At 44.0% G+C, this 24,484-nt stretch overlaps 1 protein-coding gene across 1 annotated transcript in view; it reads right to left on the bottom strand.

The window, feature by feature from the left end:
- Positions 1-1,294: 1,294 nt before the first annotated feature.
- Positions 1,295-24,484, bottom strand: part of CASQ2 (calsequestrin 2) — a 60,840-nt gene continuing 37,650 nt past the window's right edge. Inside the window, exons 7-11 of the mRNA XM_063104097.1 lie at positions 23,036-23,081; positions 16,339-16,393; positions 5,904-6,004; positions 3,898-3,972; positions 1,295-2,712 (exon numbers count right to left, since the gene is read on the bottom strand). Coding sequence (XP_062960167.1) covers positions 2,506-2,712; positions 3,898-3,972; positions 5,904-6,004; positions 16,339-16,393; positions 23,036-23,081 — 484 coding nt within the window. The 3' untranslated portion in view covers positions 1,295-2,505. The remainder of the gene's footprint in view (positions 2,713-3,897; positions 3,973-5,903; positions 6,005-16,338; positions 16,394-23,035; positions 23,082-24,484) is intronic.

A 24,484-nucleotide genomic window follows, 5' to 3' on the forward strand; every position in this document is an offset into this window, starting at 1 on the left:
GATTTAAACTTAATGCGTATTACTCAGGCCTCTGAGAACAAGCAGCTTTTCCCAAGCTGGGAAATAGACCACTTTCATAAGGGACCATACTCCTTTGCTTATTTCAAATGTGGCTGGGCCTGGTTGGATGGCAACACAGCACAGCTTGGAAAGCATCTGCTTGGTTTTGTGAGAGCCCTGTGTTATGGACTGAATTGAGTCCCCCTAAAATTCATATGTTCACGTCCTATCCCAATGTGATTGTATTTAGAGATAGGTTCCAAAAAGGTAATTAAGGTTAAATGAGGTCATAAGAGTAGGGCCCTAATCCATTAGGACAGATGTCTTCATGAGAAGAGGAAGAAACACCGTGAGAGTTCTCTCCTCTCTTTCTCTCACTCTCGCTTTCTCTCTTTCTGCACAGAGGAAAAGCAGGTGAGGACCCAGTGAGAAGGGCAGCTGTCCGCAAACCAGCGAGAGGTCTCGCCAGAAACCAACCCTGCTGGCACCTTGATCTTAGACTTTTAGCCTACAGAACTATGAGAAAGTAGTTTCTATCGTTTAAGCCACTCAAACTGTGGAATTCTGTTATGGTAGTCCAAGCAGGCTAATATACCCTGTAAGCTCTGTTATCTGACAACGCTGGAGAAATACAGGTATTTTGGTTGATCAATTATTCATCCATCAACTCAACAAATGAGTATCTACTTTGTGATAGAGCAGGGTGCTAAGTGCTGGGGATTCGAAGATAAATTCCTTGCCTCTAAGGAGCCTACAATTTAGTGAAAGGACGACTTACAAATATATATAATTTTAACAAGTGCCATGATCCAGGGTATGCACAAAATGCCATGAGATAAGAGGGGAAGGGGTACCTTCAGGCTACCTAGGCAATTGGATGGATAGTGATATCACTCATCCAAACTGGGACTCCATGAAGAGGAGGAGGAGAAATTTAGGGAAGAAGGCAGAGTTCTGGTTTTGTTGTGTTGAGTTGGAAGTGCTTGTACAACATCTAAGCCAAGATGTACAGAAGCAGTTGAATGAGTGGGTCTAAAACTAAGGCAAGAGGTCAAGGTTAGAGACCCATATTTGGCAGTCATCAGCGTACAGGTGGTCGTTAATGGCCATGGAAGATATTGCCTTGCAAGAGTGTATAGAGTTGAGAGATGCTGTGAAACAACAATATTTAAAGGGCTGGCAGAGGAAGAAAGGCCAGAAAGGAAAACAGAAAAGGGATAGGGAGGTAGGACTAGAGCCAGATGAGAATGAGCAAGATCAGAAAAGCAAGACAGGATTTTCAAGATAGTCTTAATATTTTCAAAATATGAGTTTAATGACAGAGTTAGTTAGCCAGTATTACACAAAAGGATTGCCCTATTTTCAAAAAATTTGCAGTGTCTTACACATGTGTTAACAGATTGAGAAAATAAATTAGAACATCAAACTGCACACTTAATGCTAAAACTAACAAGCACAGTATAACTTTCAGACAGCTTGGAAGGCACTTTGGGATTTGTTTGTCAGTGCCTCGGGGCATAATTATTGTTGTCCTGGTCAATGGTAGGAGTGCTGATAAATGGAGAGTTAATTGACCACTGGATAAAGCAACCTTTACTCTAAATGGGAAGGCTCACTGGCAGCCACAGAGAAGGGGTATTCAGATCCCACCTCAGGCTAGGAAACCAGCTGACCCAATCAGAGACATGAACCCATCAGAAAAATCAAAAACCTTTAATCCTTCCATTTCTCCACCTCCCACCTCCCATCACTATCACTGCTGGTGGATACATGAGACTTGTCATCTAGAGGCAAATTCAGAAAGCAAATCAACCCCCATCCCAGTATCCTAATATACTAGAAATGATGGTGACACCCGTACACATGTTTCAAAGCCTCTCGGTAGCCATCCAGAGGCTTGGATCTGAGTTCATAATGGTCTGACCCACATTTGAAATAATAAGTTTAATAGAGTCAAGAGAAGCTGATTTATAAACTTGTTTCCAAGGCTGAGTCTTCCCTAAGAGGAATCCTCTTGGCTTGAGGAAGGATCTCAACTGATGCTGTAGGTATGGGGGCTAAATTGAGTAATCGCGTGCCTTCCCTGGGTTATTATTATAAGGTCACTCCATGCTTGTGAGTTAGCAAGCTGTCAATTCTATTGTCCTCATAGTCAAAGACAAGTAAACTTGAGTAGAGGTGTTAGGAGATTGTTCTCCCTATACTTCCAGATTCTGGCACTGCTATGACCCTTGATGGTCTGGCAAAGAAAAAGCTGTTCCATGACAGTCCAGACAGTGAACATGGGAAGAATTCCCCTCCTGTCCCTGCTGAGTGGGATTTCTAGATTTGGGTAGGCATTTGCTGAATTTTGCTGCTCCTGATGATAAGGGGTGGGAAAAGAGATCTTGGAAAATGTAAAGGAGCTGGCTGGGTATGGGACAGGGCTGCTTGCTGGCACCTTGTGCTATCTAGGGTAGTGGGGAGTTGAGATTTTGTTTTCATCAGTGTCATTTGGAGATGGTGCTATTCATCATCATCATCACTGTCATCATTATCCTCTTCATCAGAATTGTCATTGTCGTCATCATCATCATCATTGTCGTCATCATCTTCATTGTCATCATCTTCAGTGTTTATCTTTCCAGAAAGCACGTCCTCAATCCAGTCTTCCAGCTCTTCAGCTGTGGGCAGGTCATCATCATCGGGAATCTCCATCCAGACACTGTCAGCCTACAGGGAGGGACAGAGTGAGCGAGTGACTGAGTCAGTGAATGAGTGCATGAAGTTTGAGCCAGACCTGAGGGTTCAAGTAGCTGTGCTGAGTGGGCTCCCAGGTCTCCTACAATTAACCAGGAATGCATGCACATTGTTAATTGGAAATGCTAAGTTGGAGAATGGTATGTGTGGTATCTTGTTTGTGTAACATAAAAGGAGATGTGTGTTCCATTACCCAATAAATGTATGGAACTTCTGGTAGGATATCCATGCAGCAACCACCAATTGTTCCCTCGAGGAATGGGAGTAGGGATGGGGTCAGGGCAGTGGGAAATACTTTTCCTTTTTGCCTTATATCCTGCTGTTCTGTTTTAAAAATGTTTTAACTTGTGCATTTTAAAAATTATTTATTATTATTATTACTTTTAGAAGTAGTTTACAAAATAAATGAATGTAGTTTCCCAGGTGATTGAACACTTACCAACGGGCAAAAGAACATTTCTAACTGGCCCCTGTGCACCAGAGATTCCACCGTAAGCAATTATAGTGCTAATGATCCTCTGTGATCATCCCTTTCTTGCCATTGTTTACCTAGTTGTATCTGTCCCCAGTTCTATTTTGTTATGGTGGAGTTGTATCAGATGTCTGGATTTAGGCCTAAAATTTCTCATGCTCTGTCAGTACACCTCACTAGGCTTTCCCACCCTCAGTTCAACAGTGCCTGAGTTGTGAGGAGGATCCCCTTATTCGCACGTGATTTTCTTCCTTCCCTTCCATAGGCCTGGTCTCCCGGCTGTTGGGTGGCTGCCAGCATGGGCTTCTGGGCCACAACTACTCCATCACCCATTGTGCAATGACAGCTCTAGGTGTGGGTTCCCTTATTAAAAGAGACCTTATTGTTTGGCTTTGGGGGGAAACAGGAGAGTTTACTTGGGTAGAAAGTTCCAAATCAGTGAATCAGGGTAGGCTGGCCCCATAAGCAAAAAAATGTGCCTGTGGAAGAGAGCCATGGAACCATAGATTGGGTCTGGCTCTGAGACCAGGCTTGGACCACACTGGCAAGTTTCCTGAGCTCGGTCAGGGCCAAGGGTCCTGCTCATTCCTGACGTGGCTGAACTCCTATAGATGTCTCACAGTCTAGGCTGCATAGCAGAAAACAGGCTGAGGGTGCCTGAGCAAGCCTTCCTGGGGGATACTCACATCTGTCACATTCACCACCCCAATCTGTGGCCTGAATAGGTCAATCTTGAAAGTCTTCTCCCAATAGGCAACGAGCTGCAGCAACAAAAATTAAGGTTAGACAGCAGGCAGAGGGCACTCCCTGTTAACGCCACTTTTTGTGGCTGGACCCACCTGCCATCCCATCGCAGTAACTGGGTCACCATTGATTAAAGGTCTCCAAAACAGCTGTGGGCACTTAGGAAATTGAAGACTTGGCCCCAGCCCTCAAGCACTTTAAATAAGCACTAAATAAAAGATGTCATTGCACATACTATGAAAACATGTGATATAAAAGCTTCTACAGTTGTAAGGAAGAATATTACAGAGATGGCTCAACGTTGATTCCCCGATTGCTTGTGGCTCTTTTATAGTTTATGGGTGACAGGAGGGCCATTTCCCTTCACTCTCTTGCAGTGTTCCATTTTAAAAATCCCTTATTTTGTGCCGCTCAGCTACACAAGGTGGCTGGCTGGGAAGGCCACAGTAAGCCATAAGTTGGCATATAAGTAGAAGAGGACTTCTTCACTCAGCCAGGCTTGGGTTCAAAGTGGACAAATCTCTGACAGAGACAGGACTGAAGGAGCAATGGGCCATGGGGGCTAAGGAAATGGAGATGTCAGTAGTAGAAAGTCTCCAGGCAAACAAATGGCCTGATGGAGACTGAGGATAGTCAGGAAATCAGAAGAGTCAAAAGATTTCTCCTTTGCAAAAACCAAGGCAAGCACATAGAACTGTCCAGGAGAACTGCAGACCATCTGCAAGCTTGCATAACAAAATGTTCAGATATACTAGAAATACAACCAGGAAGAAGCTAAATAAACAAAGTTTACTGTATGCAGTCTTATATGGCCACAACTTTGTTATAATTACCCCGCATTGCAATATAAGTCTCAAGTGCCACAGAAGTCTCTGCCTTTGATTCATCCATCCTCTCCAAAGGACTGGGTTTCAGGACCCTTGAGATCACTAAAACCCCTCAATTTTCTCTATTTAATTATAGTATTATTAGTCATGACCTATGCAACTAATGATAATTCCTGGAATAAAATTGTCATTTATAACCTCATGATAACTACACTCATACTGACTACCAGCAGTTAGCTCTTACCTAAAGCCATCAATAGATCAAGATTTGGTATCACCTAGACCTAGGCTGGAATATCACATCCACCACTTACTAGCTTTAACTTCTCCAGCTATTATGTGTGTGATAGGGATTATACCAATACTTACTTCACAGGGTTGTGGAGAGAATCAGCTTCGACGATGCAGGTAAAGAACTTGCTATATAGTTGCACACATAGAATACTGGCTACATTCACTATCATTACCACTGGGTTTAATTCATGTACAGATTCTGTTTATTCTTTTTTAAAAGTAAGAATAATAAAGGCTTTCTGGCCATCAATCACTGACACTGGCAAGAGTATGGACTTGAAGGTTCTTGTGCATTTAGCGTGTGCTGGGTACTATGCTAGGTCCCGGGGAGAACACGATGAACAACAAAGGCATGGCCTCTGTCCTTGAAGAGATGACTCCTTCTCTCCACAAAGTTCTGAACTCTGCAAAATGTTCATCTCTGGTTTTTACTGCTTAGTATTTCAGGATGCCTCAGAATGATGGCCCCCACCCAGAAAAGAAAATGAACGAAGTTACGAGGAGGGGTAGTGTTGGGATGAGGGGCAGCTACGGAGCTGATGGCAAAAGGAATTCACCCAGCTCACTTGGGTGGGCCCCTCTGAGGGTCTGCAACTCCTGGTCTGCAGGGGCTGAGAACAGTGAGTCTAACCATTTCAATGTATGCAACAGGCCCTAAGTTCAATGCTGCCCCAAGGGCCGAGATCTCCCACACTTGAAAGAAACTGGGTTTCTTCAGCTGCCCCTACTTATTTCACTTCCTCCTTCATGCTTGAGGGTCTTATGTGAAACACAAACCTGGGGCCGTGAGGGGGACCAAGGATGGGGCCCTGGCCTGAGCCACTCACCAGAGGAAAGTCATCTGGGTCGATCCACACGATGCTCAGGTCAGGGTTGTTGGTATTGTCCCGGGCAACCTGTTTCAGGATCTCCAGGAACTCGTAGCCATCTGAAGCAGGATTCAAGAAGGTTGAGTAACCCCTGCACACACATGGCTTCTCATACAGAGAGCAGAGAGCAGAGAGTGCGGTTTTTCCACAAGGGTTTCTTAGACCATCGGTGCGTACCCTCAATTATAGGATCATTCTATAAAATGAGTCAGCTGAGAGCTCAGCCACAAAGCAGCTTACATAAAGGAAACAATACAAATTTTGAATAAAGAAATTAAAAGTTCACAGGGAACTGGCTCGTTTTTAACTCGAAGCCAAGTACCATTTGTTCATCTGCATGTGAAAACTGACTGGCCCTGCATCAGAAAGGTCAGTCCCAGAACAGAGGAACCTCTACCTGGCCTCAGGGATCCTGTGCCACCTCCTGAAACAGGTTATTTGCATACCTCAGAGTTTCCCATTACATTTGCTCTATAGACCAAGAACATTGAAGCCCAGATCCTTAGTTTTCTACAACCTGGAATTCCTAAAACCTTCAAACCCAGTGAGCTTCTGATTTACAGTTGGTTTCACAGCTTCGAGATAGTAAATGGAGTTCCTCCCTCCCTCACCATTTCCTTGTATTCTGGGGCCTCCCGCTATGTAGTCAGCAGCATTCATTGCCTCTGAGGGAGGGATGATTCATAAGAAAAGCAGAGACAAGCCCTATAAGCTTCAAGAACACAAACTTTTTAGCTTTAAAAGCCTAAACCTTGAAGGAATGGGAGCATACAATTTTTGCCATAAACAAAAGTTTTAGGAGGATGTGTAGTAATAGAAAGCATATTCTAAACTCAGAACCACTACCCCACCCCCAGCTAGAAATAGAGAAAAGAGTTTAGATTCTGCAAGTCCCTGAGAATAAACTCTGTGCCTGTGTGTGTGTGTTTAGTGTGTGTGTGAATACAAGCCATGTGTGCATGTGTGTCCACATATACAATCTCCATAGTTTCAGGGAATCCCACAGTATAGGGGACCCATGCTTCGTTTCAAAATGAAACTCACGAAAATGGAAAGACCCCAGAATCCCTTCGAGAACCCTCTGTTGCAGGGGCACTAGGGCAGAAAAGTCTGTCAGGAGGCCCCACAGAGTTGTCTATGGTTCTGAGGATCCTGGTGAAGCCAAGAGGGGAGGCAGATCTGAAGTCCTGCGGCTGGGATGGAGAGGACCCGTGGTGACCTGGGTGTAAGAAGGGCCAGAGGTCAAACAGAATGGCAGACTTCTCTGCAGATGCCAGTGTGGACAGACGGACAACAACTCTGACCAGATGGACACCTGTGTGGCCCTCTGGCTAATGTCAACATCCTGCTCACAGTGCCAATTGTAATGCTCTTAATCCTGTTTGTGATGCCAATTGTAAAGCTACATGACTATGCCAGTTGTTGGGCTCTTTTACCTGCTGGTAATCCTGCACTGACTGGGCCAAGTGTCGAGCTAGGGCTGGGTCTAGAGCTCACAGACCCCTCAAGCCCATTCACAGACTGGGTTACAAACCCTTCACATGCCAGGGTGGGTCACCAGACCCTCCACACGCAGGTCTATGAGCTAAGTAACTGGCAAACATGTCCTTGGAAGCCATAGGTTCAAAGGCATGGTCACGTGTGGTGGCAACCACCAGAGGTAGTCAACCGCCAGCAAGCCTGCTTCACAAACTCTCTCTCTGAAAAACATAAGAATAGCAACAAAACTAGAAAGATACATTGGCTCACATGCACACTAACTCCACACACACACACACACACACACACACACACACATACACACACACACACACACACACACAGTTTGCTTACAAAGGATGTGCTGAACCACACCCAACCAGACCCGAGGCAAGGGTCCTGACCAAACCATTCTATTTTCCAAACAACACCCCATCCAGCTATGCCTGGAAACCAGCAAGGCCCGGGATCTTTTGGCATGGTGGGGTGGAAGTAGGGGGCCATTATTAATTGTCAGACCCAGTTTCCACTATTCAGTGGTATCTAGCTCAAAATCGAAGTTTAGGTTCAGTTAAAATGTAACAATAAAATTACATTTGTCACCCAGCTGAATTTGTGGCCTGGAATTTATACCTTCTATACAAGCAACTTGCCAACTGCTTGGGAATTCAGTGTGGCACCTGCCCTGTCTTTGCAAAGTTTTTGTTCTTTTGCCCAGGGTCTCAGCAAACTTGAGCTCTTCTCTATGGTCTCTGTTTAACAAGCCTCTCCTCTCTCCAGGTAACCTAGCCTTTGTTTCGCTATTTCTAACTCTTGATAAAGGGTTTTCTCTACATTTCTTCATCTTGAATACATTGCAGGCAAAATGTATACTATTCTTAGCAGCTCTGCTTTGAGTCAGTAGAGTCACTTTAAGTGTTGTTAACTCATTTTGAAGATTGGATCCCCTTAGGCATTGTTACCTGGAAAGCAGAGCGACCTCTAGTGGAGAAGTGGGTCTTTATGGCCTGCAGCCATTTGCTGCAGGAAAGCCAGGTTGACCTGGATGATTTTTTCAATCTATGCTCATAATTGTATTGCAAATAACGTTATGTGACAGGCACCTGAGATTGGTAGCGTCTTGTGCTTTAGAGTTCATTTATCTATCCTTGCGGGAATGGGGGTGGAGGTGGGGGTAGGGAGTACTATTCTTGCTGTCTGTAGGTGTGGCTGAGAAGGTGGACACTATGGCTGCACCTGTGCGCATGTGGCAGTGTCACAGGAGAGGGAAATATGGTGCTACCTTGGTTATCTCTGGAGATCACAAAGAGGAATTCCTCCAAAATAATTTCAGTCACTGTTTTCAGCAGCAAAGAAGAAAGAAATGGTAATAAATGAGGTAATATTGCTAGTACTCTGGAAGATGAGAATCAAATGTAAAAGTGACCTTGGCAAATCTGAATTCACAAAGAGTATGAAATTCAACAACACAGACCCCTGTTCAAGTAGAAAGTAAACTTGAGGTGCAAAAGCCTGATTCATATAAAGGAAAAGGAGAGACTGTCCAGGCACAATGGTTATAGAGGGCAAGATCTGTGATCAGAGCTACAAGCTGAATACAGAATGTAGCACTGTAGTTTTCTGATGGAAAAAACCCATGTTAACAATGGGATTCATAAAAAGGAGTGTTACATACAAGAACAGACGAGGGTACTTCAAAAAATTCACGGAAATATTCATATTATCTGTTAATTCTATTTTTCCATGAACTTTTTGAAGTACCCTCCTACATACAACAGTCCTACACTCTGGAGCAGGTTCAGAGAAGAAAAGAAAAAAGATGGAAGAAATAAAAATTGGGTTTTGCAAGAAAAATCAAATGCATTAGAGTTTTTGCATAAACAAGAGAAGTCAAAAGTGTGGCTTAGTGCCTGTTTTTAAAAAATATGACAGGTTTTTGTGAGGAGAATGTTCTTTACATCTACAGAGGAACAAGAAAGGCTCAAAAACCATTCACAGAATAAGTAAGGTTGACATTAAAGCCAGTTTCATCTAGACCCAAGGGCAGCTTTTTGACTTTCAGGGTGATGGATTTTATAATGGGTAATCGACTATGTCCCTGGATATTTTCAATAACAGAACTGAGCTCGTTCTTCAGGGACGCAGCCCAGTACGACACTTAAGCATATAGACTCTGGGGCCAAGTGATCTTGGTCCAAATCCTGGTTGTGCACTTAAAAAGTGACTAAGGACAAGTAATTTAATGTCTTGTTTCCTCATCTGTAAAATGGGGATGGTGACAATCATAGCACCTACTTCACAGGGTGGTCATGAGTGAAATCAGTCAGTATCTCTGAAGCACTTAGATATCTGTACCTGGCACATAGGAAGGTTTAGTCATCATTCTTCCTAAATGATCTGATGTTTTCATGTCTAAATGCAAGAAAGCTGGACAGAACCCTCTAAAGCTGGCCATTCATCTGTGCATTCAACACATAGGTATTAAATGCAGTGATCTAGGAAGAAGTGGGTTAGATACAGTCTTGGACCTACATGATAGAGGAGGTGATCACAGAAAATTACACCACACTACAGTATCTCATGGGGTGGTTTCTTACGGCTCTTGTTGCTGATTCTGTGACTGAAGGCTTCAAAGATGACCATGCCAGCTGTGTGACTATGAGAACCCTGCCTCAATACTGGGTTAGAGCAAGGTTTAATTGCTTTGTTTAATTGCATAAGCTCACTTGGATATTCCTAATCCAAGGTTTACAGGCCTCAGAGGCCCTTCCATCTTCAGTCCCCAGCCTTGAGTGTAGACCTGTTTGAATAGATTCTCATTCCTCTGGGAAAGCTGAGTCAAGGTAGTTAAATTGGTCTCAAGGTACAAGTTCAATTTCCTTCTAAGGAGACCTGTTGCTTTGTAAAACTGGCAGGTGCCCTGGAAAAGGGAAACATCACTTTTTGACCAGGAAGGAACATGTAGGAAGCCATATTTCACTTTTGTAATTCAGTGTTAAGCACAGGACTGTTCCACAGTTGGAATTACATGAATGGATGAATGAGTTTCAAATAAATAAATGTTTCTTTTATCAATGATGGACATAGCTTAGATTGATACATGGCCTTAGTTTAGATACACAGCCTTTTAAGATTGTGGCCATGTATCTTTCAGAAGGAATAACCCATAATTTTTAAAAAAGTACGTAAAGAAAAAGGTGGGAAATGCTATTCAGAGATTTGTAGGCTAAATGTTATCTAGATACAGCAACTAAAGGACTGTTCTATGCAAAGCTTAGAGAAGCACCAATTCTCAAAGCCAGAAGAAACTCCCAAACACCCCAAATATCCAGGCAGGTGAATAGCCCCCACTCCAAACATTGTCTTTTTTCTTGAACATTTCCAGGGATGAGACCCTTTGACCTCCCTAAAGGCTGACCACAAAGTTGATAATCCTAACAGCTGAGAATCTCTTCCTTGCATTCAACTGAAATCTTCTTTTTCTCCACAAGAAGTTCATTTCCCAATTTCTTCCTTTAAGGACACAGGACATGGTTCTTTATATGCAGACAGTCTTTATCCTTTATCTTATGAGTATTTATTGAGTACTTACTGGGTACTGAGTATTTTTGTATTTCTTCTTCACATCTAGTCTTGATGGAGGTTAGAAGATTTTATTATCTCTACTTTAAAGAAGATGAAATTGGGAGGGTAAGTGACTTGACCAGCATCTTGGGCAAGCAGGTGGGATAGCCAGGAGTCTAACTCGGGTCTTCCCTCTGTGTGTCTGGAGCCAGTTCCATGACCTGTCTTCCCTCTGAGGTCTCAGCACTCCTACCAATGCTGCTGCCTGCCATCTTCCTTCCTCGAGTTTTTTGAGATCCCCAAACCCAGAATGGAAACTTCCACCTCTGAAAGGCTGGGGCTGGGATGCTGAGGAAGTGGTTTGTGGGTGCAGCCTTGGTGCTGTGGGCTGGCCTCTGCCCTCCCCATGGAGCAGTGGGAAAAGAGTCTAACCATACTGCCGAATCTTCTCCTCCCTGCAGCCAGTATAATGGATTGGTTAACTCGGTCATGGCTCTGAGTGGGACTGAAATCTCAGAGATGGACCTAAAAAACAAGAGGGACCTGGGGCTGTGAGAACTACAATCCCTTCCCTGCCACACAGGTGGATGTACGGGACCCATGGTTTTGAGATGGCACTTGGGACATGTGAATATCCTACTACTCCTTACCATAGACCTCTTTCTCTGCTCTGTCTTCTCCTAGCCTTGGGATCCCAGAATTGGTGAGTCAAATGATACAATTTCATGATGGAGAGAAGAATAAAATGGTTCCAGAGCCCAAACCTGGGGCTGGACTGCTGACCTTGAGTCCCAGCTCTAGCACTTACTAGCCACGTGGGCTGCAGACGTTTAACCTCTGTGTGCCTGTTTCCTCATCTGTACGTGGGGAAGATGGGAGTAACAGTTCTCACCAGAGGGTTCTTGTGAAGTTACCTGCATTGACAAGTGCTAAGCACTCAGAACAACATTCAGGATGTAGTTAGAGCCCGATGTTAAATTTGATAAGCCAAATTTAAATTTGAAAGCTCAAAGCAGTTAGTGTTCTTATTTGATACAATTGGTCTCAAAATCATTTTACAAAAACCGGAGACAGTTGAAGCTCGGGTGGAACAGAGCTTGGAGACATTCATCCCAAGACCCATCACTAATTCTGTTCCACACGCACAGACAGCAGCCTGTCCTTGCATTTCCAGCTTGTTAGTGCTAATATTCCCGGTGCCCTTGGAGGATATCCATCCAGCACGCGCTCATGTAGAAATGCCGCTTTGCAAATCTTTCATCAAGTGTTATAAAGATGTCAGCCTGATGCAGACACAGCTGGGGGCAGCAGGGAAGAGAATCGTCCATTTTCAAAACTGTCAAATGAGCAGCTCTGGCCTGCATGGAGCACAGGATCCAGAGGAAGATGGGCAGCACCACCAGGCACGGGGCAAGAGCAGAGAGCCAGGGACTGTCCTTCCCAGCCAGGCCTGCAAGTAGGTACAGGGAGGAGAACTCACAGCAGGAGAGACCTGGCGTTTGCCTCCAGGGCCAGGGGAGCAGACACTGCCTCCCCCCAGGGAGGCCGGCTGCCCTCAGCTCTCTACAGTGGATAAGCACAAGCTCTTGGCTGTGAATGTCAAGAGTCCTTGGGGGATCCAGGCGATTGGGATGGATGTTGTTCTTGCTGCTGCTGTATAATCTTAGATTCCAAATGTGGGCGCATCAGTGGACAGTGGGAGGAAGTCAGGCTTTTCTTCATTAATTGGGTTCTCCAGTGTCCAGGCAGCTCTGCTGTCTTCTCATTCCCCTGCAGCCTCCCCTGCCTTCCCTGGCCACGTCCCCTTCCTCATCACGTTGTGCAGCAGTGCAGGAGCTCAGAAGCGGCCGCTGGCTGGGGCGTGGTTGGGGAGGTGGCGCGATAGTGTGGGTGTACCCAGAAGAAGCCCTCAGGACATCTCAGCTGTGCCTACAACCCTGTGATCTTGAGCACAACACTGAACTTCTTTGGGTCTCTGTTTTCTTGTCTTTCAAATGCCGGAGCTGGAGGGGGTGGTGAAGGACAGCAGAGAGGCAGGAGGGTGGCCTGAATGATCACTCTGAATGGCCTAAAGACCTGAGTGTCCTCAGCTTAATTCCAACTCCATTGCTTCCCAGCGAGTTAACTCCTCTCAGCCTCAGCTTCCTCAGAAAGCAGGAATAAAAATAGAACCTCCCTGATGGGGCAGGTATGACATACAAACACATAGTAAGGGATAATCATCATCACCTTCATCATAATTATGATGAATTTAGAGGCCAAGGGAGCCTGCTAGAATTAGAATCTTGGCTTAGACACAGTGAGCAATTTGGACAAGTTATTTAACCTCTAAGACTCACTTTTCTTACCTGACACTGGAATAATAAGAATAACCATGCACATATCACAGAGTGGCTGAAGGGATTAAATAATGTCATCTGCATCAGGCTCCCAGCACGGTTCCTCAATGCTGTTAGCTCTTTAAGAAGAACCACATTGTTTTGTGGATGTGCGACCTTCTTCCTTTGGTGGGTGGTTAAGAGTTTGGTTGAGGCAATAGGCCATGTATAACTTGTTAGTAAGAGCAAAGGTATCCAAGGAATTGTCCTCTGTGCAGGAATGCAATTCCTAGTCCTGCAGCCAGCCCCTGGCCCCAGGTTACACATCAGCGCCCGTAGGTAAATCACTGACTAACCACACAGTCAGAGTCAGGGACTTTCACACAAAAGCCTTTCCCTTTCCCAGTCCTGAGAGGCAAGGCCCTCCCTTGCTGAAGGAAGATGCTTCCAGAGCTCCTCCCCCTCCCCCACCCTGGCCTTGGCGCATTGCTTACAGCTGCCCAGTAACAAGCCCCAGCTTGGGCTCTTTTGGGAAAAGGCACAGCTTCAGGCCCAGGGATATTTGTACAGGGAGGAGGTGGAAGTAGTTTCAGGAGCTTGATTCATTACAGCAGCAATCTCGGTCAAACAGGTTCCTGCAACTTCAGGGAGGCCTCTTTGTTCCATTGTTCCAGGGAGCCAGACAGGCCTCCCCACAGTCCTGGTAGGGGGCAGGTGGGGCGGGGAAGGAAGCCACCTGGAGTCCGGCCAGCATGCTGCTGCCCGTGGCAACTTCATCCCGTTTGCACAACGCCAGTGATCCGATTCTGTTTGATTATAGCTTGTTTTTTTTTTTTTTTTTTTGTCCTTTTCGTGACCGGCACTCAGCCAGTGAGTGTACCGGCCAGTCCTATATAGGATCCGAACCCGCGGCGGGAGCGTCGCAGCACTCCCAGCGCCGCACTCTACCAAGTGCGCCAAGGGCTCGGCCCATTATAGCTTGTGAACCTTAGGCAACTGGCTTCCTTTGCTATTTGCTCCTCCAGGGGCAGAAGGATGGCCAGAATCTGTGGAAAGAAGCTGAAATTGCACTGGCATTTTTTTTTTTTTTTTTTGGACAAGGACTAGATTTTAAAGAGTTTCACCAACCAGCAAATTTATGATGTAAATCTGGCATATCAATGGACATTAAAAAAAATTAATGAAAAAGGTTGGGGAAGCTCTCAGATAATTTGGAGCATAAACTTGACTTTGATACAATGGAATATTATTTGGCCCTAAAAAGGAAGGAATGTAGTGATACATACTATGTAATGGATACGTTTTGAAAACATCCTGTTAAGTGAGAGAAGTTGACCAAAACAAAAAGCCACATATTATATGATTCCATTTATATTAATGTCAAGAATAGGCAAATCTATAGAGACAGTAAGTAATTCGTGGTTGCTAGGTGTGGGGGAGGTGAAAATGGGAGTAACTGCTAATAGGTATTTTCATAACTTTATTTTTTTCTGTAAAAATATTCTTTTTTAAAAAATTGAAACATTGATTATACATATTTGTGGGGTACAGAGTTATATTTCAATACATGTATATAATAAGTGATCTCATCACCTTTTGAGGTGATGAAAATGTTTTGGAATTAGTTTGCACAACTGTGTGAATATACCAAAACCCCTTGAATTGCACACTTTAAAAGGGTGGTTATTATGGTATGTGAACTATATGTTGATTTTAAAAATTGTATGATAAAAAAATTTGGGTTTCAGTCTGTAAGAAACTTTGGAGGCTGAAAATGTATCGCCCCCCCACCCCCCCAAAAAGAACTGGCCTGACAGTGAAGAGTTTGGGGCTCAGGCTTGGTCAGTCATCTGACTATCCAATCATTTGCCTGACATATTTATTGAGCACCCATCACGTGTCAAGATACTGTGCGAGAACCAGGTATAGATCAATGAACAAGACTCTCTGTCCCTCCTTCATGGTCTGCCACTAACTGTTTTCTTGTGCAGTTTGTTTAGCTTCTCTAAGCCTCTGTTGCCTGGTCTGTCCCGTGGAGGTCATCCCTGTATCATTTCCTAGAAGTGTACGAGAGGCTGAGGTCCCCGACAAATGCCATATAATTCTACATTACCTTCTACAGTGGTTCCCAAGCCTGAGGTGCATTAGAACTTGCCTCAGGGCCCCCAAAATCACAGGTTCCTGAGGGTGCTGTCTCAGCCAGCCCAAGGTGGCTTTGGCACTCGCAGTTTGGTGCACTGCCAGGTTTTGGATGCCCTGCCCAGGCACCTTGTGGCCTAATGCCTAGCCGCTAAGTCATCCTAAATGAAGCTCCTTGCCTTCTCCGGTTGCATTCTGGATCATCTCAGAATCTCCATATCCACCTTTCCTTTGGGGACCTTGTGTTTCACAGAGCACTGACAGGGAAGCAGCATTTTAACATCTGCAAAACAAATTCTTCTGCACTTCACTCTCCACCAGTGCTGAAAAGAGTGAAACCAGGGAAAAGTTTTCTAAGTTCCAAAAATAAAACACAGTTACTCATCCATTTATATGTTCATCTTGCAATTTTAAAAGAAGCTGCTTGTTTTGCTCAGTTCTCATTATTTAGGGGAATATTTTATATTCAGTTTCCTAAGCACAGGCAATATTTTGCAGCTCAAAGGATATATTTGTTATTATTTTAAGGCTGGATTGTGATATGTATAGGCTAGATCACAACATTGCTAAATAAACTTTTAGTGTGAACACAAGTTCACACACACACATGCATATCCTGTAAAGCTAGGATGTTTTCATACCCTCCCCAGTGCCCAGAGCTCCGCCCTAGTTTGGGCAGCTAAGCAGAATGTTTGAGGTTCTATCTGTCTTCTTCCCTTAGCTGTGTGCAGGATTGAAAATGGACTCATACCTAACCGGCGACCACCAGGGGGTGCCCAATATCTTGCAGTTTCATTGTAGATGGGCTGTGAGGGAAGAAAAAGGAGAGGGCTGCCAAAGGTAAGAAGTCGGTTTTTGCTAAAGGTCCAAAAGAGCATACTGGGGTTTCCTACCTGGGTCACTCTTCTCTGCAAAGGCCACAATGTGGATGCCATTCAAATCATCTTCCTGTAGGAGAAAAGAATCAAACGTTACACTCCCAGGTGGAGAGATACAAAGGAGTGAGCCAGGGACAGGGACTCAAAGGCTGGAATGGAAATAGCAGAGGCAGGGAGAGGTATGGGAAGGGGATGGACACAGAGGCACGGAGGACCTGAGCAGGGCATATGCTATGGAAGGGGGTGCTGATGAGCAACTTGAAGGAATGCATGGGGTTTTGCTCAGGGATTCGAATAATGGGTTTGCAAGATGGGAAAATCCAATGACACACAAGACAGCAGTAAACGCGTCTCACTCCTGTGGTCTGCTGGGTCCAGGAGAGCAGCAGCAAAAGACATAATAAGGAAGAATATGAGTCTGGCTTATCATGAGCTTAGGGCAACAACATGCACTCTGGAGACAGCTCAGCGCATGCAACTGGCAGTCTCTGTTTCAAGTTCACCACCAGCAGTTACAATCAGTGATGCGACAGATTCTGCTGACAGACTGAAACTAGACCCAGGTGGGTAGCAGACTGGAATCTTTGAGGCTGGTTAGGATGAAGGTTGGAGTTGCTCACACATGAATTATGTGCACAATGCTGTGTTCCACAGATATGTATATTCAATTATGTTTCAATTAAAAAGAAAAAGAGTAAAATAACTAAAAAGAAAAACTGTGTGCAAGTGGAGTGTTTCTCTGTTAGGAACCACCAACACCTCTTATTGAAGGAATAGAACCTGTGCAAGTAAGCTGGGGATGGCTTGCTGCTGTGACCTCCAGGGTATTTCCTTGAGGTCCTTTCTCCTCCCAACCTAAAGCTTGTCAAATCAGTATAGGCCTCCAAAGCATGTACTTGAGTGCAGGAGGCTCCAGAAAGAGTCTGGAACTTGGGCCTAGGGAAGATTGAGAGTGTGTGACTGAGAAAGATACAACAATCACAATAATTCATTGAACTTTCAAAAGGAGAGAACAGAACTGAGGCCACCAGAGGTGGGAAGGTGGGGAGGGGAGCAGTGAGAAATTGGTAAAGGACCACAAACAATGATTATGTTGTGTAGTTGTTGAACATACTAATTATCCTGATTTGAGCATCATGTATTGAACACAGGTACTGATATTCGATGCTGTAGCCCACAGATATGTACAATCAACTATGTTTCAATTAAAAAAGAGAGAGAGAGAGAGTGTGTGACTGGAAAAAGTGGGTGTGGCTGTGGGGGCTGGGGCAAGGATAAGAAGCCTGAATGAGTATCTCAAATCTATAGTATATCAAACGGGGCATTTTGTCCGTCTGCGTCTTAGACAGAAAGGCCATATGCATTCTGCTTCCTTTGCATTGATTACTCCTGCAGGAGGAGCGAGAGCTCAGGGGGAGCCTCTGTTATAAAAAATGTGATCCTCGGGAGACTTGGAGAGGAATGTATGTGAGAACGAGGCACCTGGGGACAAAGCTGAGTGAATACTGATTATGGCTGACAAGGCGAGAGGTGTTCATCGGGCTCCTGGAATGTCAGAACAGAATCATCCTATGGAAAAAAACTCCAGGCGTCTAAAACCTCCCATGATCTCCGTTTCCATTTCAATTGATTTTAATGCTGGTGCAATCCTATCTAAATGCTAATTTTTTTTCCTTTGAGTTTGGGATGGACAAATCCTCCAAAAAGTCTGAGAGAGATTAAATGGAAAATATTATTATTAAAAACAAGACTGTGGGCACTGCCTTGGTTTGATTCTCTGGGGAATTGAATTTTACAAATCTATATGTGTGTGTGCATGTGTGTGCCAGTTTATTACATAAATCTGACAGCAACCAGAAGGGAAGTCTGAGGTTTCACTGTTTTACATTCGCTCTTATTGCCAGACAGAATACCCCGATCAGTTCTCATTAGGCTGCCCTGTGTCTCTGTCTCCTGCCATCAGTTGAAAGTGATCACTGTTAATTCTGTGAAGCAGGCTACATTTCTGTGCACCCTTCTAGATCGCATTTGGAAATTGGTTTTAGAATTAAGAATCCATACTCATTTTCCAAGAGACTGCTCGCAATACGACTGTCACTTCCCAGACCTGAGATGGTCCCTGGGTGGAGAGCTGTAACCAAAGGAAAGAGTCTCTCTTTGTGTGTCTCAAAGATGCAGCTCACGAGCCTGTATTGAACACCTGTGAAGATGCAGCACATGCTAGGTGCCAGCTATTTTCAGTAATAAACTCACAGGGCAAGAATCCACGGGCAAGCTGGTACAAGGGTTACTCAGTGAGACTCCAGCACGCACAAGTGAGGAAGAGAAGAGCTGACTACAGGACTGAGCATGATCAGGGGCTTTCTCTAAACCTCACACCCTTTGTTACCCAGATCACCCGCTTAGTCTTCAGATCACATTGCCTTGGAAATTCTCTTTTTAATTGCATGAATCTTTTCTCCTCAACTCGTTGGCAAGCTTTCTGAAGGAAGGGATTATGTCCTAAAATGACAATGATGATTAAAATGGTGACAGTATCTGCCATTTGCCACTTTTTGTGTAAGTGCTTTATAAGTATATTATCTCTAAATCACAATTTAATGCTTAAAGAATAGAAGTGACTTACCTAAGGCCACAGAGCTAGTCGTAACATAAGTGGGATTCAAGCTACTTCTATCTGGCCTCACAGCCCATTGTCTTAGTCCATTCTGGCTGCTTTAACAAAATATCATGTACTAGGTGGCTTATAAACAACAGAAACTTATTTCTCTCTGTCCTGGAGGCTGGGAAATCCCAGATCAAGGCACTGGCACATTCAGTATCTGGTGAAGGCCTACTTTCTTGCTCACTGATGGTGTCCTTTTGCTGTGTCCTCACGTGGTGGAAATGGCTAACCAGCTCTCTGGGGTCTCTCTTATAAGGGCACTAATCCCAATCATGAGGGCTTTACCCTCATAACCTAATCACCTCCCAAAGGCCCCACCTCCTAATACCACCGCATTGGGGGTTGGGATTTCAACATATGAATTTGGGGGGACACAAACATTCAGACCATAGCACCCATATGCTTTCTTTCTTACCACCAACGGCAGAACAGCCTCCATGAATTGATTGCCCCTCGTCAGGGTTTGCAGAAGATGTCACAAACTTGCACCAGAAGCTCTTACTTAAGTTAAAAGAGGCTGAAAAGGGCCCTGTGTAGAAAGTGACCAAGCACAAGATCCCCAAAAGAGCTATAGATTTAGGAATGACTTTGATGAATACTTTCCTCAGAGTTCTCCAGCACTTAGCACGCTCTGCTGTCAGAGCTGTCATAGCAGTGACCATACTGGGCTGGTATTATATATTTTGAAATGATATCCTAAGTATATCCTGAGCTCCTAAGGACAGGACAGCAACATTAATTTTCATAACTTTGGTGGTCAGCACAGAGATTTGTATTAATGCCTATTGACTCAAAAAAAGAGTATGTAATGAAAATCTTACTCATTAAAGATACTTAGAAAATATTAGAGATACCAAGAAAAAACTAACCTAATCAATTACCCACCAATCAGATATATTACCACTGTTAATATTTTGATCTATTTCCTTCCAGTCTCGTTGAATGTTTGTTCTCATGTTGAATGAAGAAATGCAAAGAAAAAAATGCAGTTAAAGCTATCAGACTCCCTAATTAAGGTGTGATAAAGTGACCTAGAGGCTTGTATGAGGGTCTCTGGTCTTGTCTTGGAAGTACGTTGCTGTTGCAATAAAGGGAGGATTCTTGGAAGGAACTGCCGATTCTCATGCCCTGTGAGCAACTGACCGGGCCAGGATGGAGGTTGGAGTATCCAAGAAGAGTGACAGATCAGTACTGGGTCTGGATTGCCCTGCCTTACATCGACATTCTTTGAATATTCAAAATAAACAAATAGGTAGATAGCTCCCCAATTTACACACAGTAAATATTACTAGGTATCAGTTTCTCTAGTAATAATATGTGGTGCGTTCTATGGTCTGCTGCTTAGAAAACCTGCACAATTCGGGACAGAAGAAGATAAGTGGTTGCTTTAGTCCTAGCTAGTTTTCCTGTCCTATTGGAATATTTTACAATGTCTGAGGTTGTGGATGTTGAACATAAGGTCATTGAAGTTCATTAACTGGTTACTTTCCACAACATTGGTGGTTTAAGTTATTGTGGTCAAGTGGCCCATGGAGATGCTGCTCTTTGGAGCAGTGCCCTCCTAGGTGGGGACAGGGGGATGAGGAAGCGGTGGTGGGAGGGGGGAGGGGGATCCTCAGAGGTCCTTCTAACCAATTGATTTCCACTTGTCCTTTTTAAGGATGCAAAGATGACCCTGGAGGGGCTTGTCACATCTTTGCTCTCTGGCCGGAGACTTGGATGAGGGGCTGGCTAGGTCTGGATAGGGATTCTGGGGAAGTCAAGTGGCTGTTCCAGAAGAGGATGTTGGGAAGGAGTAAACCATTCTAGTGCTCTGGTTGAATTCAATATGCCACCCTTTCCCAATTAAAAAAACAACTGAAAAAGTAGTCACATAGAAAATATGAGCCATCACTGCTATTTTATATTACAACAAAAAGGCTGTAACTTATCTTATTCATTAAGAGAAAAGAAGCAGAGAATGAATTTCAATGAAGCCAGACAGTGCACTTCCTTTCTGAACATCTGCTTCTGACGTGACGAGTGGGAACATTTCTGAGCAGTTCCAGGTCTTGGGGGCGTTTTTGGTCAGGGGGAGACCCAGGCTCTGTAGCTACAGAAACGTCATGGTCTTGGGTGTGATACTGCTGTGTCAGTAAGGAAAGCCCTGGGAGAAGGGTTCCATGACCTTGTATTCTCTCCCTTTCCTGAGCCTAGGTAATTGAGACTTGTCTCTTGAAAGAGAAACTATAGATAAAGCCATAGCAGAACAGAATAGAAATAATAATAACTCTCAATTTAAACTGGTGTTTTGTGTCACGAAAGACAAAGAAACACCAAGAACCTGCTCCAGATTAAAGGCGACAAAAGAAACATAACAGCCAAATGCAAGAATGAGATCCTGGATCGGATTCTGGGCCAGGGAAAAAGTTTTTCTCTTGCAATAAAGGACATTAGTGGGACAACTGGTCAATTTTAATAAGGTCTATAGATTAGATAGTAGAACTATATTCAGTGATCATTGTACTGTGGTTATATGAGAGAAAGTCCTTGTTTCTAGAAAACACAGGAAGTATTTAGGGGTTAAAGGGGAATTGTGTCTGCTACTAACTCTCAAATCATTCAGAAAAAAAAAAATATATATATATATAGAGAGAGAGAGAGAGAGAGAGAGCAAGAGCATGATAAAGCAAAGGTGGTAAAATGTTAACATTTGGGGAATCTGGATGAAGAGATAACAATTCTTTACACTACTATTTTTGTAAGTCTGAAATTATTTTAGATTAAAAATAATTTTAAAAGTAATTATGTTTAAAGCACTGTTACACCTTTTTGTAATTATTATTTTTAAATCAAGTAACAAGGCCTTTTAAAGGTTAATTTTTGAAAGGTTTAAATGTTAGGAAAATATGTTTCTGTTGTGCTGGGTTGCTCTTAAACAGACCACTCCTCAAGACTGGGTTATTTGCCCTTCAGGGTCTTGTGAAATGTTTGCTTTCCCTTCAGACATCCAGGTAAGTTACGTGCCAGTAAAACAGTAAGTGTCAAGTTACTCTCTGGTTCTGTTCATCCCCCACTTCAGACTGAATTAAAGAATTACCTAAATAAATGCTTCCATGTTAATCCTTTTCTCTCCCCACCCCACCCCTCACCCCAGGTTGTTCCTTGTGGGGACGTGGCCACTCTGGGAGGCATCCAGGAGAGAACATGAGATTTGATTCCAGATGGCCTAAATGCTTATAAGTTATGTCCCTGAGTAATCAATGTAATCTGCACGATCATCAGTTTCTCCACATGCAAAATAGAGCTAAAATAATACTTGTTCAATATCACTTTCTAGAGCTGTTAAAAGGTCCAAGTAAAAGGATACACGAAATGCTTTGAAAAATACTCCACAGACTTTGGTTGTTATTGTTTATGGAATTTTGTATAAAGCTGAGGCAAGGGTGGGGCGTGTGTCCCCAAGGCCCTCTTTCTAATACTATTGGAGCCGCCTGACGTTGTCCATGACATAGACCTGGAGTACAAGCCTACTCAGCTGCTTTCCAGTGCCTTAAGTTGATATTTGAAAAACCAGCTACCATTTATTCACTGAGCACCTACCACATTCTGGAACTCTTCATATCACTCACGTATCACCCTCATGAAACGTCCTGATTTTAGATGGGAAATTAAAGTTTTGAAAGGCCCCATGACTTGAGGTAGGACACAAAGCTACCAGGTGGCAGATTCTGGACTTGAACCCATGTCTATGACTTTATAGCCTGAGCTCTGTCCATTATGTTAGCCTGGGTCTCTGGTGGCCAGTGAACAGAAGCCAGCAGGCACTGTGGGAAATGAACTCAGAGAGAGAGTAATTTTGCCTGGTGAATAGAACCGGAGGCTTAAATTGGATCCACGGAGAACTGGACTGTGCATGACATTGTCCGTATTTCAAATCTTCCACCCTCTAGACATCACCTCACCCAAATAAGACTTAGTTTGAGTTTGGGGACTTAACCAAAGGGGCATCCCTTTTGGAGGAATACACTTGTCTCTACAAGAGGAAAGATTTTGCCACTTTCTTACCCATGTTTCATACATCTCCTCTGGGCGCAGGCGACGTAGAGTGGGTCTGCAAAAAAAAAAAAAAGGAGGAGCTTCCTTGAGTAGGGATCACCATGGCAGATAACTGAGGCCTCAGCACCATGAATTGTAAAATGAGGTGTTGGCTTATTTGCAAGAGCATGAAGAGCCCTAGAAACGCACTTCTCCTCCCTAAGGAAACAGAGCTGCTCTACTCTGCCGTGTCAGACAGAGAGCTGGGCCTAAGCCACTCTGCCTTTTCACAGATCCATTTGATCCAAGGATTACAAAGTCTATTAACAAACAATGGGTCAGAGGACACAGGGTCAGCTCATTCCCAGGGCAAACAGCATTTCTCCCTTCACAGACAGTGAGCTCTCCTGAGAGCCCAGAGCAGGCCCAGAATGAGGAAATCTGAGAGAGAAAACAGGGAGTGCTGGGTTTCCTAGCCCAGAACTGTGTGGTTTTATCATCAGGGTCATCCATCAAAAGCCCTTTAGGGATGCTGGGGGAGGAAGTGGGATCTATATTTTGCTCATAGTTTCATTTCTTTCTGAATGTTGGCAAATGGTGCTTAGACATGGTAATATTTGTTCCTCTGAGTGCCACTTCCCTGCAGGGACTAGAACTGTCCAGGTGTGGGGGTCATGGTGCTCCAGGTTCAATGAACACACTTGTGCACATATGGGGTCAGGTGCATGGGAGAGGCAGCAAGTCCACTACCATGTTCCACGTTTCTTGACCCCTCCCTCAAGAGCAGGGGTCAGCAGACTACAGCTGGTGGGCCAAATCCAGCTAGTGCCTCCTGTTTCTGTAAATCTACTTTTATTGGGACATAGCCACACCCATTTGTTTACACATGGTCTCTGGCTGCTTTCACACTACAACAGCAGAGTTGAGTTGTTGCATCAGAGGCCATCTGGCCCAAAGAGCCTGAAATATTTACTATTTGGTCCTTTACAGAAAAAGTTTGCTGATCCATTCTAGAGCTACTCTAAGTTACATCAAATACTCTTATTTCTCTCCCAGAAGTTCTATGTATAGATTGTTCATCCTTGGCTAAGTTGCTTAGCTACTCTGAGTCCAAGTCCTTGATCTGTCAAATTTGGATAATAATAATTACCCCATAAGGTTGGAGATTAGATAAAATAGCTTCTATAAAGCAACTAGCATGGTACTTGGCATATAGGAAGCCTTTCATTAAATTGCTATCATTATTAATGTTGAATTTTAGTTACATCTTGCTCTGACTTCGAGGGAATTTGCTAACAGGAAGGAGGTAGTCTAACCCTGCTTGCATGTGTAGACCCATATTCAGAAGTAGTAACAATCCCTGCCATTTATCAATGACCAACAGAGCCATACTCATGAGCTCTGCTCTGCTGGGATACTCACTCTTGGTTGTTGCTCTTGGTGGATCTGAAATGTCACCAATGAAAGGCTCATCTCCAT

This window comes from Cynocephalus volans, chromosome 8, assembly GCF_027409185.1.
Source record: "Cynocephalus volans isolate mCynVol1 chromosome 8, mCynVol1.pri, whole genome shotgun sequence".
Lineage (NCBI taxonomy): Eukaryota > Metazoa > Chordata > Mammalia > Dermoptera > Cynocephalidae > Cynocephalus > Cynocephalus volans.